General features: G+C 43.3%; 1 protein-coding gene across 4 annotated transcripts in view; it reads left to right on the top strand.

Moving 5' to 3' along the window:
• cyp4t8 (cytochrome P450, family 4, subfamily T, polypeptide 8) overlaps positions 1-6,631 on the top strand; it is a 167,450-nt gene extending 160,819 nt beyond the window's left edge. For 2 of the 4 annotated variants that reach the window (XM_070886964.1, XM_070886965.1), the window contains one exon: positions 1,416-6,631. In XM_070886964.1, coding sequence (XP_070743065.1) covers positions 1,416-1,584 — 169 coding nt within the window. In that variant the 3' untranslated portion in view covers positions 1,585-6,631. Of the gene's footprint in view, positions 1-1,360 lie in introns of all 4 variants that reach the window. The other 2 variants (XM_070886968.1, XM_070886967.1) reach the window with 2 other exon arrangements.
• Positions 6,632-14,392: the final 7,761 nt, after the last annotated feature.

Here is a 14,392-nt window from a genome sequence, read left to right as displayed (position 1 = left end):
TCACACAATTAAGTGAGTGGTAGCCTTTGCCGTTACAGAACATCTCAGATTTGTTACACGGTGCCCACAAAGCCACGTGCGCAGTCAATGACGCCCTGCACCATGGGGAAGCCTGCTGACCTGGCAAAGCCACATGCACACTCATCCAGCTTCTCGCTGTTCAGAGAGAAGACAATGAAGTCCCTTCTCCTGGAGCAGAGAGCCTCTGTTGACTACCTTCATGACAGATGTTGCCAATATTTTCTTGTGAAACAGATTGCGGCCTTTAGCTCCTAGTAATGTGCAGTATTTTCTGACAACCGCAGCATACTGTAGTTTAAAATTCTAAGAGGTGTTTGAAAACTAGACAGTTGTAAATTGAGGAATCGTACATATAATTAAATGAACCAGGGATTTTCGGGTAAGTCGATCATAGTTTCATGGGATGAGGTTAGAATAATAAAGGGGAATGGCATTCTACTGAGTGGCTTCATAATAGTAAACATTGTAGTTCTCCATACCTGGTTTCTTCCAGTCCCCCTTATTTTTGTGTCCTACATAAACTAGAGGTGATCCAAAACTCGGCTGCCCATGCCCTAACTCGCCACAAGTCCCGCTCACCCATCACCCCTGTGCTCGCTGACCTGCCTTGGCTTCCGATTAAGCAACACCTCGATTTCAAAATTCTCATCCTTATTTTCAAATTCCTCATGGCCTCACCCCTCCCTATCTCCGTAATCTCCTCCAGCCCCACCATCCCCCGAGATGTCTGCGCTCCTCTAATTCTGCCCTCCTGAGCATCCCTGATTATAATTGCTCAACCATTGGTGGCCGTGCCTTCTGTTGCCTAGACCCCAAGTTCTGGAACTCCCTGCCTAAACCTCTCCGCCTCTCTACCTCTCTTTCCTCCTTCAAGATGCTACTTACAAGATGCCTCTTTGACCAAGCGTTTGGTCATCTACGCTAATTTTTACTTATGCAGCTCAGTGTCAAATTTTTACTGCATAATACTCCTATGAAGCGCCTTGGGACGTTTCACTACATTAAAGGCGCTATATAAATACATGTTGTTTATGCTTTGAAACTACTGGTGAGAAGCAAATAGGAGCTGAGATTTGGTAGCAAATTCCTCTCCAGCGATATTATTAATGAGAACATTGAACTGTTGACAGCACTCTATGTAGCCCCAGAGAGGAACTTCATCTTATTGAAGAGATCAGTTTACACAAGTGTCTTCTCTCAATCTGCATCTGACAAGTAGTTTGAAAATGTAAAACACAGGAACAGTGGAAGATTGAGAGGCACTGTTAATTACGTAGGTACTTCCCTCATTTAGATTTAGGATTATGTAGTAATTCAATAAATACATTTCTGGTTTCAGAGATTTCCCATGAAGTTGGATTCAAAACCTGTCTCCTGTTTGACTTCTTTTGCAGGAACTGCATTGGTCAGCATTTTGCCATGAATGAAATGAAGGTGGCTGTCGCTCTGATTCTTAGTCGATTTGAACTGGAAATTGATGAAACAAAACGACCACTTAAAATACCCGAACTGGTCCTCCGATCCAAAAATGGAATCTACCTAAAGATTAAAAAACTGGATTAACATCAGCTGCAAGGTTAAGTAAATTCAGAAAATGCAAAAAGTAATAACTTCAAGGTCAGAGAAATCAAACTGTAAGCCAGACAATTGTGGCAAAACTAATGTGACAGTAAAGAATATTGAAAAATGGGAATACCTATGTTAAAGGTGTTTATTACCAGTCGCCGCGGTATCATTTCATAAATGTGTTAATGTTAGAAACTCAACAATGGTTCAAATCATGTCAGAAAATGCAAGAACAATTGCAGTTTATAACCATTGTCCAATTCTTAAGAACATAAGAAATAGGAGCAGGAGTAGGTCTTATGGTCCCTCGAGCCTGCTCCAGCATTCAATAGGATCATGGCTGATCTGATCTTAGCCTCAACTCCACTTTCCTGCCTGTTCCCCATAACCCATGACTTCCCTATTGTTCAAGAATCTGTCTATCTCAGCCTTGAATATATTCAATGACTCAGCCTCCATAGCTCTCTGGGGTAGAGAATTCCAAAGATTCATGATCCTCTGAGAGAAGAAATTCCTCTTCATCTCCGTCTTAAATGGGCAACCTCTTATTCTGAAACTATGCCCTCTAGTTCTAGATTCCCCCACGAGGGAAAACATCCTCTCAGCACCTACCCTGTCAAGCCCCCTCAGAATCTTAAATGTTTCACCTAAGATCACTTCTCATTCTTCTTCTAAATTCCAATGAATACAGGCCCAACCTACAATTCCTACAACCATTATATTTCTGCATTGCATCCCATATGTCTCTTGTATACTGTGGTGTTCAGTGGGGACAGCTTTATTCTATTTCCATCTATAGTTGTTGATGGTGACTATCCTCGTACACATGACAACCAAACAACTTCATACAATTGATGCATGATGATAACCTCACTGAACCATTAACTATTATGACTTCACAGTAAACAATCAATAGTAGATTACTGGGAAATAACAGTACTTATCAATTGTTACGAGTTATTTAACAACCACAGGTCAGAATCTGACTGGGGTCTTAAACAATTAAGTGTTTTTGTTTGAATAATTCCATTTTATTGGACATTCAGGAAGGTTACAACAAAATACAACCATTATTACAGAGCAAGGATGTGAAGAACAAATAACTAGCATCACTCACAGAAAATAGTTTCCCCTGATGCAGCTGTTCTAACATGGATTGAATGCACCAAATGATGTGTCCCCAGATCCGGGGAGGGTGGGGTCAGAGTAGAAGTGGTTGTTGGCAATGGAGACCACTGTTTCACGAGTAAAGAAAGTTTAGAAGCTTCCTTTCAAGCAAGGTAAATCACAATCTGTAATTAAACTTAGTAAATAGTTCCATCATAAGAGAAATTGGACTGTCACCTCCAATTGTTTGACACTAAATGAGTGTTTGGGGGATGGATTTCAGATGGTCTCCTCAGTTCTCTGGATGACTGTAGTCCTAATGTCGCCACTTCACCGTCTTCATTATGTGTGGCTCTGAATTATCCCCTGGACTTTTCAATCTCTCTTCCTCCCAATTCACCATTTCAGCCAATGGAAAAGTTCACACTACAGCAATTGGCAGTGTGTCTGTAGGAAGTTAGTAAATGGCAATCATAACTTAACAGAACACTCTCAAATTAAAGTTGCACAGCATCACCTTCATTTCTTCATTGTTAGACATATTCAGAGCACAGTAAGTTACAGAATATGATGCCTGTATAAACATCCTCAATCTGAGTCCCAAACTTAGATTGTGTTATAATCTCTACAAATATACTATGCTCTATATGGCACAGAATGAAATCAACAGCTTGTGTGTATTTCAAATTTACACGTATTTGAATCAATTAGTAAAATATTTTCTAATGTAATAAATTGTTCTATTAATGATTCTATTGTGGTTAATTATAGCATAATTACTGTGAATATTGTGCACTCCTTATTTGGAACCATCATTCTGTCAAAGAATCATAGAAGTTTATGGCACAGAAGGAGGCCATTTGGCCCATCGTGTCTTTGCCGGCTGAAAAAGATATTTCCACCTAATCCCACTTTCCAGCTCTTGGTCTGTAGCCCTGTAGGTTACGGCACTTCAGGTACATATCCAAGTACTTTTTAAATACAATGAGGGTTGCACTTATTGAGTGCCCGACCCCCACCACCCTCTGGGTGAAAAATTTTCTCCTCAACTCTCCTCTAATCCTTCTACCAATTACTTTAAATTTATGCCCCCCTCTCTGCTAGGGGAAATAGGTCCTTCCTATCCACTCTATCTAAGCTCCTCATAATTTTATACACCTCAATTAAATATCCCCTTAGCATTCTATCTTCCAAAGAAAACAACCCTAGCCTATCCAATCTTTCTTCATAGCTAAAATTCACCAGTCCTGGCAACATCCTCGTAAAATCGCCCCTGCACCCTGTCTAGTGCAATCACATCTTTCCTTTAATGTGGTGACCAGAACTGTACACAGTACTTTAGCTGTGGCTTATCTAGTGTTTTATGCAGCTCAAGCATAACCTCCTAGCTCTTATATAATATAAAAGCAAAATACTGCGGATGCTGGAAATCTGAAATAATCGCAGAAAATGCTGGAGATAATCAGCAAGTCAGGCAACATCTGTGGAGAGAGAAACAGTTAATGTTTTAGGTTGATGAGCTTTTGTCCCTGCTCTTATATTCTGTGCCTCGGCTAATAAAGGCAAGTATCACATACGCCTTCTTAACCACCTTATCTACCTGTCCTGCTACCTTGAGGGATCTGTGGTCATGCACTCCCAGGTCCCTCTGATCCTCTACACTTCTCAGTATCATACCTCTAAGCAGTAACTCAATAGGATTTTCTCAATATAAAGCTAGCTATCAGTCACACCGACAGCTGCACAATTCAACCACTAGATGGTGTTTTATAAGATCCCCATATCCCTGCAACAGCACTCTTAAGGAAATCATTTTGTCCTGATTTTCCATGGATAATGCCGCAGGGGATCTTTCTAGTAAAAGAATAAATATGTTCAAAATGTTCTGATAGTTTATGTTTGTATGTTATCTGTAAATGCAAAATACTGGAGCAATGATCATGTTCTTTCTGTCAGCTTGTTTATATGATAGCAAGAAAATGTAATCAATATTCTTGGTGCTTTATGAAATGAAATAAGACTGAAGTTGGAGTTTCTTTACTCTGACTCATCATCAGAGTACTGTACAAATCCATGAACCAAACCCTTTTAAAATGGCAGCTACTAATCAAATAAACCCAGCTTCAGTATAAAGTTTGGAGTAACTGAATACGGCAGTCTGTCATTTTTCAAGTGCCAAAGGAAAAATGTCACTTTCTCAAACTTTCTTTGTCAGTTGTTAAAGGGGGGAAATGATATATGGGAAATTACTTTCATTACAACACAAAACCGCTGATCAGTGTTGGATTATTTAAAGATTGAAATGTCATATTTCTTTGGGTTGTGTGATAGTGTTAATAATTTCACCTAGACATTAGGAGATCTTTGATAAGTAATATTACAAATATAAATTTCAGTAGCACTTCGTATTTAGAGCTCTCTTCTTCTTCCATCCAACTTAGAATTATCTTCTCTTTAAAACTTCTAGGAGAAACTTAGCATCTTTAAAATATCTTCCAAACTTCAGTTGGAAATATTTTTGTTATTATTACAGAACTTTTGCTTATTGCTGTTAATTTTATGATCTGGAGCTTCCATCTAGTTGGAGGGGCTGGACAAAACGATGAACCTGTATGATGACAATAAGAGAACTTTTAAAAAAGTTATTGAGGCTGAAAATCTGCACCCTTGGCAACGCAGTACCAGCATAAATCTGCTGGGATTGCAGCAGAGGTACCAGAAATTGGGCTGGGAGCCAGTTAGGCTGGGTCTTGGTCTCTATTCCAAGTTTCCAGTGGGCCTGTTTGGGGCAGAACGTGGCCCTTGACATTAGGTGGAGGCAGGGAGAGACCTCCCATTAGAAATGTCCTTGTACCTGGGTTGGCTAAGTGACCAGTACATTGGACTCAACTAGGCATAAGGGTCCTCATCCTGGCCTGGACCTTCCTAGAAGTTGCAGATCCAGTTGTAAGATCTGGGGCAGGTTAAAAAAAAAATACATTTGGCCAGTGGCAATCCATGCAGCTATCTCTGGCTACATTGTCCATTCTCCCCCTTCTGCTGGGCACCCAGGCTGTTCCCATTGTGGCACGGCACCTGCTTGGATTATTTTAATGGAAGAACTTCTCACTGACTCCAAATACTTTGGCAGGGTCAGAAACAGAGATTCCCGATGGGCACTCCTCGGCACCTAATGCTGGTGGAGTGATATTGTGGATCTTCAGCTTCCCTACAAATTTATTCCATAATTTATAAATTGTTCAGTAGCTTGGAATACATTTTTCTCTGGATTATTATTGCATTCATTTTCAGATTGTCTTACCAATTTCCTACTTGGCACCTATATTAGTGATATCAATTATTGCCAGTGTAGGCAGAATAAAGTGACTGAGGACTTCAGTTTGAAGAAAAATAAATCTGATGAATGCTTATTAGAATTTTTCCAGCCTTTGCCAATGAAAATTAGCAAAATATGGTTTAAAAAAAAAACAAATGAATTGTAAAAGAGTGAAATGTTCTGCTGATACAGCAATAATCATCATGTGGCATTTCCTGAATGATTGTATTCCTGGAAATAGGATGGTATGATGGAGACATCCATCCTGTCCTTTACTAATGAGGTAGAGATATTCCAGCCGGCATTGAGTATATTTTGTGACATTAATGCCCCTGTAAGCTTTTGCAAAAAATCTGTAAAGTGAAATAATGGACTTACTGTCAACAGGGGAAACCGTAGCAATGATGCTAAGTGCATACCAATACCAGCCCAGAATATCCTGGCCACAGATATGTCTCAAGTCATTTTATGACATTATCAAAATCAACGCTCTACCTAAAAGTAATGTTGCAAGGACTTGAAAATGTGATCTTTGTATTTTTAATTATGCTTAAACTTTATGTGTGATGTTTTTGTTACAAATTTCACAATCTGTTCTGTGCTTATTATTTTTGATCATTGTTAATAAAATAGCTAATTTGTTAATAGTTTTGTCTTTATAGACTGTCCTACTGAGTTAAAAATGATAAAATCAGGTAACCTAGCAAAGTAAGAAAAACTTGAAATAGGCCATTATAATAAGCACAATGATTGAACTACCAAAACTTTATATTAGAACACAAAATATTGTATGGATGGGAAATGGCTTTGAGAGCTGAAAAGAGGATATACAAGCACATTCTTTAAAACGCTGGTATTTTTGTTCAGCTTGGCCATTTGTAATTTTTATTGACTGTAGAGTAGCTCACCACTAGTTCCTAACTTGTTCTCCTTCACATTGTTTCGATATATGTTCCAGCTATTATAGAATGATAGCATTTTACAACACAGAAGGTGCCCATTTGTCTGCCAGTTCTTTGAAAGAGTTATTCAATTAGTCCCATTCCCCTACTCTTTTCCCATAGCCCTGCAAATATTAGCATATTACAGAAGAGATTGATTGGACGGATTGGATTATGAAAAGCGATTTATGTAAATTGGGCATATTCTCACTGGAAAAGAGAAGGTTGCGATGTGATATGATTGCTAATTTTAGGATTCTAAAGGGACTACATAATGTAGACCATAATAAGCTATTTCACCTTGTCTAGAACCAGAGGATACGGCCTGCGCTTGAAAGGGGATAAATTCAAAACGAATCTGTGGAAACCATATTTCTGTGAGGGAGTGATTAATCTATGGATTAGGCTCTCTAGGGAGATGATGGAAGCCAACAGTATTGATTCATTCAAATGCAAATTAGTTAAATTTATTTTAGAAAATAACATTTTTGGATGCATGGATGATGTTTGAAGCCAGTGGTAGCAGTACCTGTAGTTCTAAAAAGAAATAGTAAAGGATTTTATAAACAAATAAAAGATAAAAGAATGCTTAAAGAATGCATGCTAAAACTGCGTTCAGTTTTGGGCACCACACCTCAAGAAAGATATATTGGCCTACGAGGGGATGCAATGCAGATTCACCAGAATGATATGGGGGCTTATAGGACTGGTTGCATAAACTTGGCTTGTATTCCCTTGAGTGTAGGCATTGAGTGATGATCTGATCGAGGTGTTTAAAACGTTAAAGGAATTTGATAGGGTAGATACTGAGAAACTATTTCCTCTGATTGGAAATCAAGAACAGGGGGACATAATCTTAAAATTAGGGCTAGGCCATTCAGGACTGAAATCAGGAAACACTTTTTCACACACGGAGTAATAGAAATTTGGAACTCCTTCCCTGCCCCCTCCCACCGCCCCCCCCCCCCCCCAAAGGCTAGGATAATTTGAGCTTTTAAGACTGAGATACATAGATTATTATTAGGTGAGGGTATCAAGGGGTAAGGAGCAAAAGTGACAAAATGGAGATGCGGTATGGATCTGCCGTGATCTAATTGAATGGCGGAGCAAGCCCAAGTGGCTGAATCGCCTATTCCTGTTCCTATAAGTAGGACTGATTGGAGATGAAAAATTAAATCTCCTGCAGGATGAAGAAGATACTAAATGAGTACTTTGCCAGTTTTCACAAAAGAGTGCGATAATGGTAATGAAAAGATACAAGAGGAGAAATAACCAGATAGTATAACTAAATATGGAAGTCATACTGAAAAAAATGGTGGAATTGAAATGGAAAAAACACTGGAGCCTGAAGGCATGCATCCGAGAATACTGAAGGAATTCAGAGAGAAAATAGTAGCGACTGTAACCACAATCGTTCACATTTCCTTGGATATGGAAGTAGGCCCACCTAGTTCCAAGTGAGCTCATGAACAAATCTCACAATGAGCGTCTGTGGCTCAGTAGTTCCGAGTTTCCTGCTTTTCCATTTGTATTGGACTCTGGCTATGTTAGGCTGTGAATTAAAAGGTGCAGCCATTGCTAGAATCAGTCGAGAGAGGTGACAGTTTCCGAAAGATCATGTCGCTGTTGGGGCTTCGCACATGGGCGGTTTATTGGTAAATCACAGATGCACAACCTACAGTTTTCTACTGGTTAATTCAATTTTAGGATTCCATTGCAGACATTAGCAACACAAGTCGATCATCTGTCCCTAGATGTGTCAAATAAGGACTAATGCCCTGTTTCCACAGGCAAACAATTTCACCACCTTTCCCATGGACAACTGATAGCAACATCAGAGCGCTTTGCAATCTTAGAGAGGCAGGATTCCTGAAGGTCTAGGGGCTTATAAATTGTACATGTATGGATCTACAACATCCATTAAACATTGCCAATACCTACGTGAATACAAGAGAAATGCAGGGAGGAGCACAAACCTCTGTACATGGCCTTCTTTGACCTCACAAAGGCCTTTGACACTGTAAACCATGAGGGATTATGGAGTGTCCTCCTCCGATTCGGCTGCCCTCAAAAGTTTGTCACCATCCTCCGCCTGCTTCACGATGACATGCAAGCCGTGATTCTGACTAACTGATTTACCATAGACGCAAATCATGTTCAGACCAGAATCAAGCATGGCTGTGTCATCGCACCAACGCTCTTCTCGATCTTCCTTGCTGCAATGCTCCATCTCACCCTCAGTAAGCTCCCTGCTGAAGTGGAGCTAAATTACAGGATAAACCGGAATCTGTTCAACCTCTGCCATCTCCAGGCCAGATCCAAGGTCATCCCATTCTCCATCATTGAATTACAGTAGGCAGACTATGCTTGCGTCTGCGCACACTAGGAGGTCGAACTCCAAGCCATCGTCAACACCTTCACCCGAGGCATAGGAGAGCATAGGCCTTACATTAAACACCCATAAGACAAAGGTCCTTTACCAAATTGTCCTCACCACACAGCACTGCCCCCTGGTTATCAAAATCCATGACAAGGCCTTGGACAACGTAGACCATTTTCCATACCTCGGGAGCCTACTGTCAACAAGGGCAGAGATCGACGACGAGGCCCAACACCGCCTTCAGTGCGCCAGTGAAACCTTCGGAAGAGAGTGTTTGAAGACCAGGACCTCAAACCTGGCACCAAGCTTATGGTCTACAGAGCAGTAGTGATACCCGCCCTCCTGTATGGCTCAGAGACATGGACTATGTACAGCAGACACCTCAAAACACTGGAGAAGTACCACCAACGCTGCCTCCGCAAGACTCTGCATTGGCAGGATAGGAGCACCAACGTCAGTGTTTTCACACAGCATCCCCAGCATCGAAGCACTGACCACACTCAACCAGCTCCATTGGATGGGCCACATCGTCTGCATGCTTGACATGAGACTCCCAAAGCAAGTGCTCTACTCGGAGCAAGCCCCAGGTGGGCAGAGGAAATGCTTCAAGGACACCCTCAAAGCCTTCTTGAAAAAGTGCAACATCCCCACCGATACCTGGTAATCCCTGGCCCAAAACTGCTGAAAGTGAAGGAAAATCATCCGGGAAGGCAGCGAACACCTCAAGTCTCATCGCCGAGAGCAAGCTGAAGTCAAGCATAGACAGCGGAAGGAGCGTGCAGCAACTCAGGCTCCCCACCCGTTCCTTCAACCACCATCTGCCCCACCTGTGACCGAGACTATAGGTCCCGCATTGGACTCTTCAGTCACCTAAGAACTCATTTTTAATGTGGAAGCAAGTCATCCTCGACTCCGAGGGACTGCCTAAGAGGAATAAAAAAATATTCCACTCTGCATGTGCAATTTGCTTGTGACCATCAACAACAACAACTTGCTTTTATATAGCGCCTTTAATGTAGTAAATGTTCCAAGACGCTGCGCAGAAGTGTTATCAAACTAAAATTGACACCGAGCCACACCAGGATATAGTAGGACAGATGACCAAAATCTTGGCAAAGTGGTAGATTTTAAGGAAGGTTTTAAAGGAGGAGAGCGAGGCAGAGAGGTTCAGATTCAGCAACAGATTAGACAAGTTAATGCTCACTTCAAAGGCTATGCTGCCTTCATTTCAAGGCAATTCACCATTATCCAATCCACAAAAGGAAATACTCAGTGGTTCTTCGATAGTCAGGTCCATCCTTGGGAACCATGGATTATGATATGGGCAGCATACCAGGGCATCAACTGAATACAAATACAATAAAGTTAAAGGCAAAATACTGCAGACACTGGAAATCTGAAATATAAACAGAAAATGTTGGAAATACTCAGCCAGTCAGGCAGTACCTGTGGAGAGAGAAACAGAGTTGACATTTAAGGTTGGTACCCTTTCATCAGAACTGGAAAATGTTAGAGATATAATAACATGCATGCATCCACCAGATAAATCATCTAGCACAACATTAGCATACTGAAGTAGTACTTTGGAAGCCTAGATGGATCTGGGCCATACTGCAATATGGACCAACAAAGATTCCAAGGATTATTGTTATATGCTGCATACTGCAGAACTTTGACCCACAAAGACACATCAACTTGGAAACCGCAGCGGAGAAAGGTTCCTGTTGCACCGCTGGAGGAAGGGAAGAGGAGACAGGTAACAATGGTGTCCTGATAAGTAACCTTCACACATATTTCCAGAAGGACTAACATGGCTTTCAATATTGGGCTCAATTTTCCCCAGGAATTGCTCTTCTTTTTGGAGTCGGCTGCTTTTTCTGGCCTAACTTAAAAATCTCCAGTTTCCTCAATCAATTTGCATCAGCTTAACTCACTTAGTTACGTTTTTTTTAGGTTAGTTTTTTTTCTCAAAAGGGGGCGTTACCATCCACCTATGCCAGTTCTGGCCATTTAGGCAACTTTGGCCAGCTAATGGTTACTCCATTTCTACTTAGGCCAGCGTATGTGGCCACTTGAGAAAACCCTTGTGGAGAGTTAAAGAAATCGGTGCAGGTAAGTACATCGGAGGCCATTTGGCCTGGGCTAGGGACGGGAAGCGGAGAGGACCTGGACCTGATCCAACCAAGCCTTAGGGAACAGACTTGCAAAACCATTCTTCCCACAATTAAAATAAGAAGAAATAAAAAATTAAAGTCCAACCTTCAACATCAAACTGCAATTCACCTTTCCACACTTGGCCCGGGAAGGCAGTGGGCCAGTACGGGAGTCCACTCGACTTGGGCTATGGGTGGGAGCGATTGAACTGGCCGGCATCGGGGCCCACAGAATGACTGCAATTCAGTGGAGAGGCTGGGGAGGGGGAGGGAGGGAGCAACCTGGCAAGTATCAGGGGCCACAGAGAGGCTGCAATTCAACGGAGAGGCTGGGGGTGGAGGGAGAGAGGTCACAAGACTTGGGTGTGGTGGGTGGGGGGGGGGGGGGAGGGAGGAGGAGGGAGAGAGAGGTCACAAGACTCGGGTGTGGCGGGGGGGAAGGAAGAGGGAGAGGCCACAAGACTCAAGGGGGGGAGGGAGAGAGGAGAGGACAAAAGACCTTTGAGTGTGGCCCATCTATACAGACCTTGGGGGGGGGGGGGAGAGAGAGAGAACTGTGAACCTGTGCTGCCTGCTTTCCTGCCATTTTGAGCTTCTTTGAAAGTTTAACTTTAAGTATGGGGGCAATGCCATACCTTGTGCGAGTGTTCTGCATTATTGTGCTACGTTCAAGGCAATTGATTAGAGCTCATCACATCACGAACATCAGAGCCCGTAGGCTGCTTGGCAGGAGGCCTTACCCGCCTCGGCAATTTTGAGGCAGGCATTCGTACCCGCACCTGAGTGATGCAGAATGTGTCAGAAGGCTGCGTTTCCACAGAACAGTTGTCCGTGAGATCTGTGAGTTGCTGAGACCAGATCTGTAGCCGAGAAGCATCAGGAGGACTGCTTTGTCAGTTGAAGTGAAGGTTACAGCTGCACTTTCATTTTATGCCTCCGGATCGTTTCAAGCTACAACCAGAGATGTGTGCGCCATCTCTCAACATGCAATACATGTCTCCATTCGCCAGGTCATGGCTGCATTGTATGCATGAAGGAATGACTTTATCAAGTTTCCAATGACCGCCCAAACAATCCATGACAGGGCTGTGGGGTTCTCGAGGATTGTTGGTTTCCCAAAGGTACATCATCATCATCATAGGCAGTCCCTCGGGATCGAGGAAGATTTGCTTCTACTCTTAACATGAGTTCTTAGGTGGTTGTACTGTCCAATACGAGAACCACAGTCTCTGTCACAGGTGGGACAGATAGTCGTTGAGGGAAGGGTGGGACTAGTTTGCTGCACGCTCTTTCCGCTGCCTGCGCTTCATTTCTGCATGCTCTCGGTGATGAGACGCGAGGCACCCTCCCAGATGCACTTACTCCACTTAGGGCAATCTTTGACCAGGGACTTCCAGGTGTCCGTGGGGATGTTGCACTTTATCAGGGAGGTTTTGAGGGTGTCCTTGTAACGTTTCCGCTGCCCACCTTTGGCTCGTTTGCCGTGAAGGAGTTCCGAGTAGAGCGCTTGCTTTGGGAGTCTCGTGTCTGGCATGCGAACTATGTGGCCTGCCCAGCGGAGCTGATCAAGTGTGGTCAGTGCTTCAGTGCTGGTGATGTTGGCCTGGTCGAGGACACTAACGTTGGTGCGTCTGTCCTCCCAGGGGATTTGTAGGAACTTGTGGAGACATCGTTGGTGGTATTTCGCCAGTGACTTGAGATGTCTACTGTACATGGTCCATGTCTCTGAGCCATACAGGAGGGCAGGTATTACTACGGACCTGTAGACCATGAGCTTAGTGACAATTTTGAGGACCTGGTCTTCAAACACTCTTTTCCTCAGATGGCTGAAGACTGCACTGGTGCACTGGAGGCGGTGTTGGATCTCGTCGTCAATGCCTGCTCTTGTTGATAGGAGGCTCCCAAGTTAAGGGAAGTGGTCCACGTTGTCCAGGGCCACACCATGGATCTTGATGACTGGGGGCAGTGCTGTATGGCAAGGCTGGTGGAGGACCTTTGTCTTACTGATGTTTAGAGTAAGGCCCATGCTTTCGTACGCCTCAGTAAATATATCGACTATGTCTTGGAATTCAGCCTCTGTGTGTGCGCAGACGCAGGCATCGTCCGAGTACTGTAGCTTGACGACAGAGGTTGGAGTGGTCTTGGATCTGGCCTGGAGATAGTGAAGGTTGAACAGGTTCCCACTGGTTCTGTAGTTTAGTTTCACTCCAGCAGTGAGCTTGTCGACTGTGAGGTGGAGCATGGCAGCGAGGAAGATTGAGAAGAGGGTTGGGGCGATGACGCAGCCCTGCTTGACCCTGGACCGGACGTGGATTGGGTCTGTGATGGATCCGTTGGTAAGGATCATAGCCTGCATGTCGTCATGGAGCATGCGGAGGATGGTGACATACTTTTGGTGGCATCTGAAGCAGAGGAGGACACTCCATGGACCCTCGTGGTTGACAGTGTCAAAGGCCTTTTTAAGGTCAAAGAAGGCCATGTATAAGGGCTGGTGCTGTACCCTGTATTTTTCCTGCAGCTGTCGCACTGCAAAAATCATGTCCGTTGCGCCCCGTAGGTACAGGGCTGCATTGATTGTATCCACATTGCTTTGCGAGCATTGTTGGAGGATTCCGAGATGTTCAGGAATAGAAAAGGCTTCCACTCCATTAATTTGCAGCTTGTGTGTGACAACATGCATCGAATCACGTCAGTTGATGCAAGTTACCCTGGCAGCACCCATGATGTGTTCATCCTACGTGACAGCGTTATATCTGCCATGTTTGAGAAGCAGCCAGAAGGACACAGCTGGCTACTGGGAGACAAAGGGTACGGCCTCGCCACCTGGCTCATGACATCCCTACACGTAACCCGGACCGAAGCTGACCGTCAATACAACATGTCACACATTGCGATGCACCGCATCATA

The sequence above is a fragment of the Pristiophorus japonicus genome, chromosome 8 (assembly GCF_044704955.1).
Source record: "Pristiophorus japonicus isolate sPriJap1 chromosome 8, sPriJap1.hap1, whole genome shotgun sequence".
Lineage (NCBI taxonomy): Eukaryota > Metazoa > Chordata > Chondrichthyes > Pristiophoridae > Pristiophorus > Pristiophorus japonicus.
The sequence above is the reverse complement of the archived record's forward strand: the minus strand, read 5'-3'. Positions and strand labels throughout refer to the sequence as shown.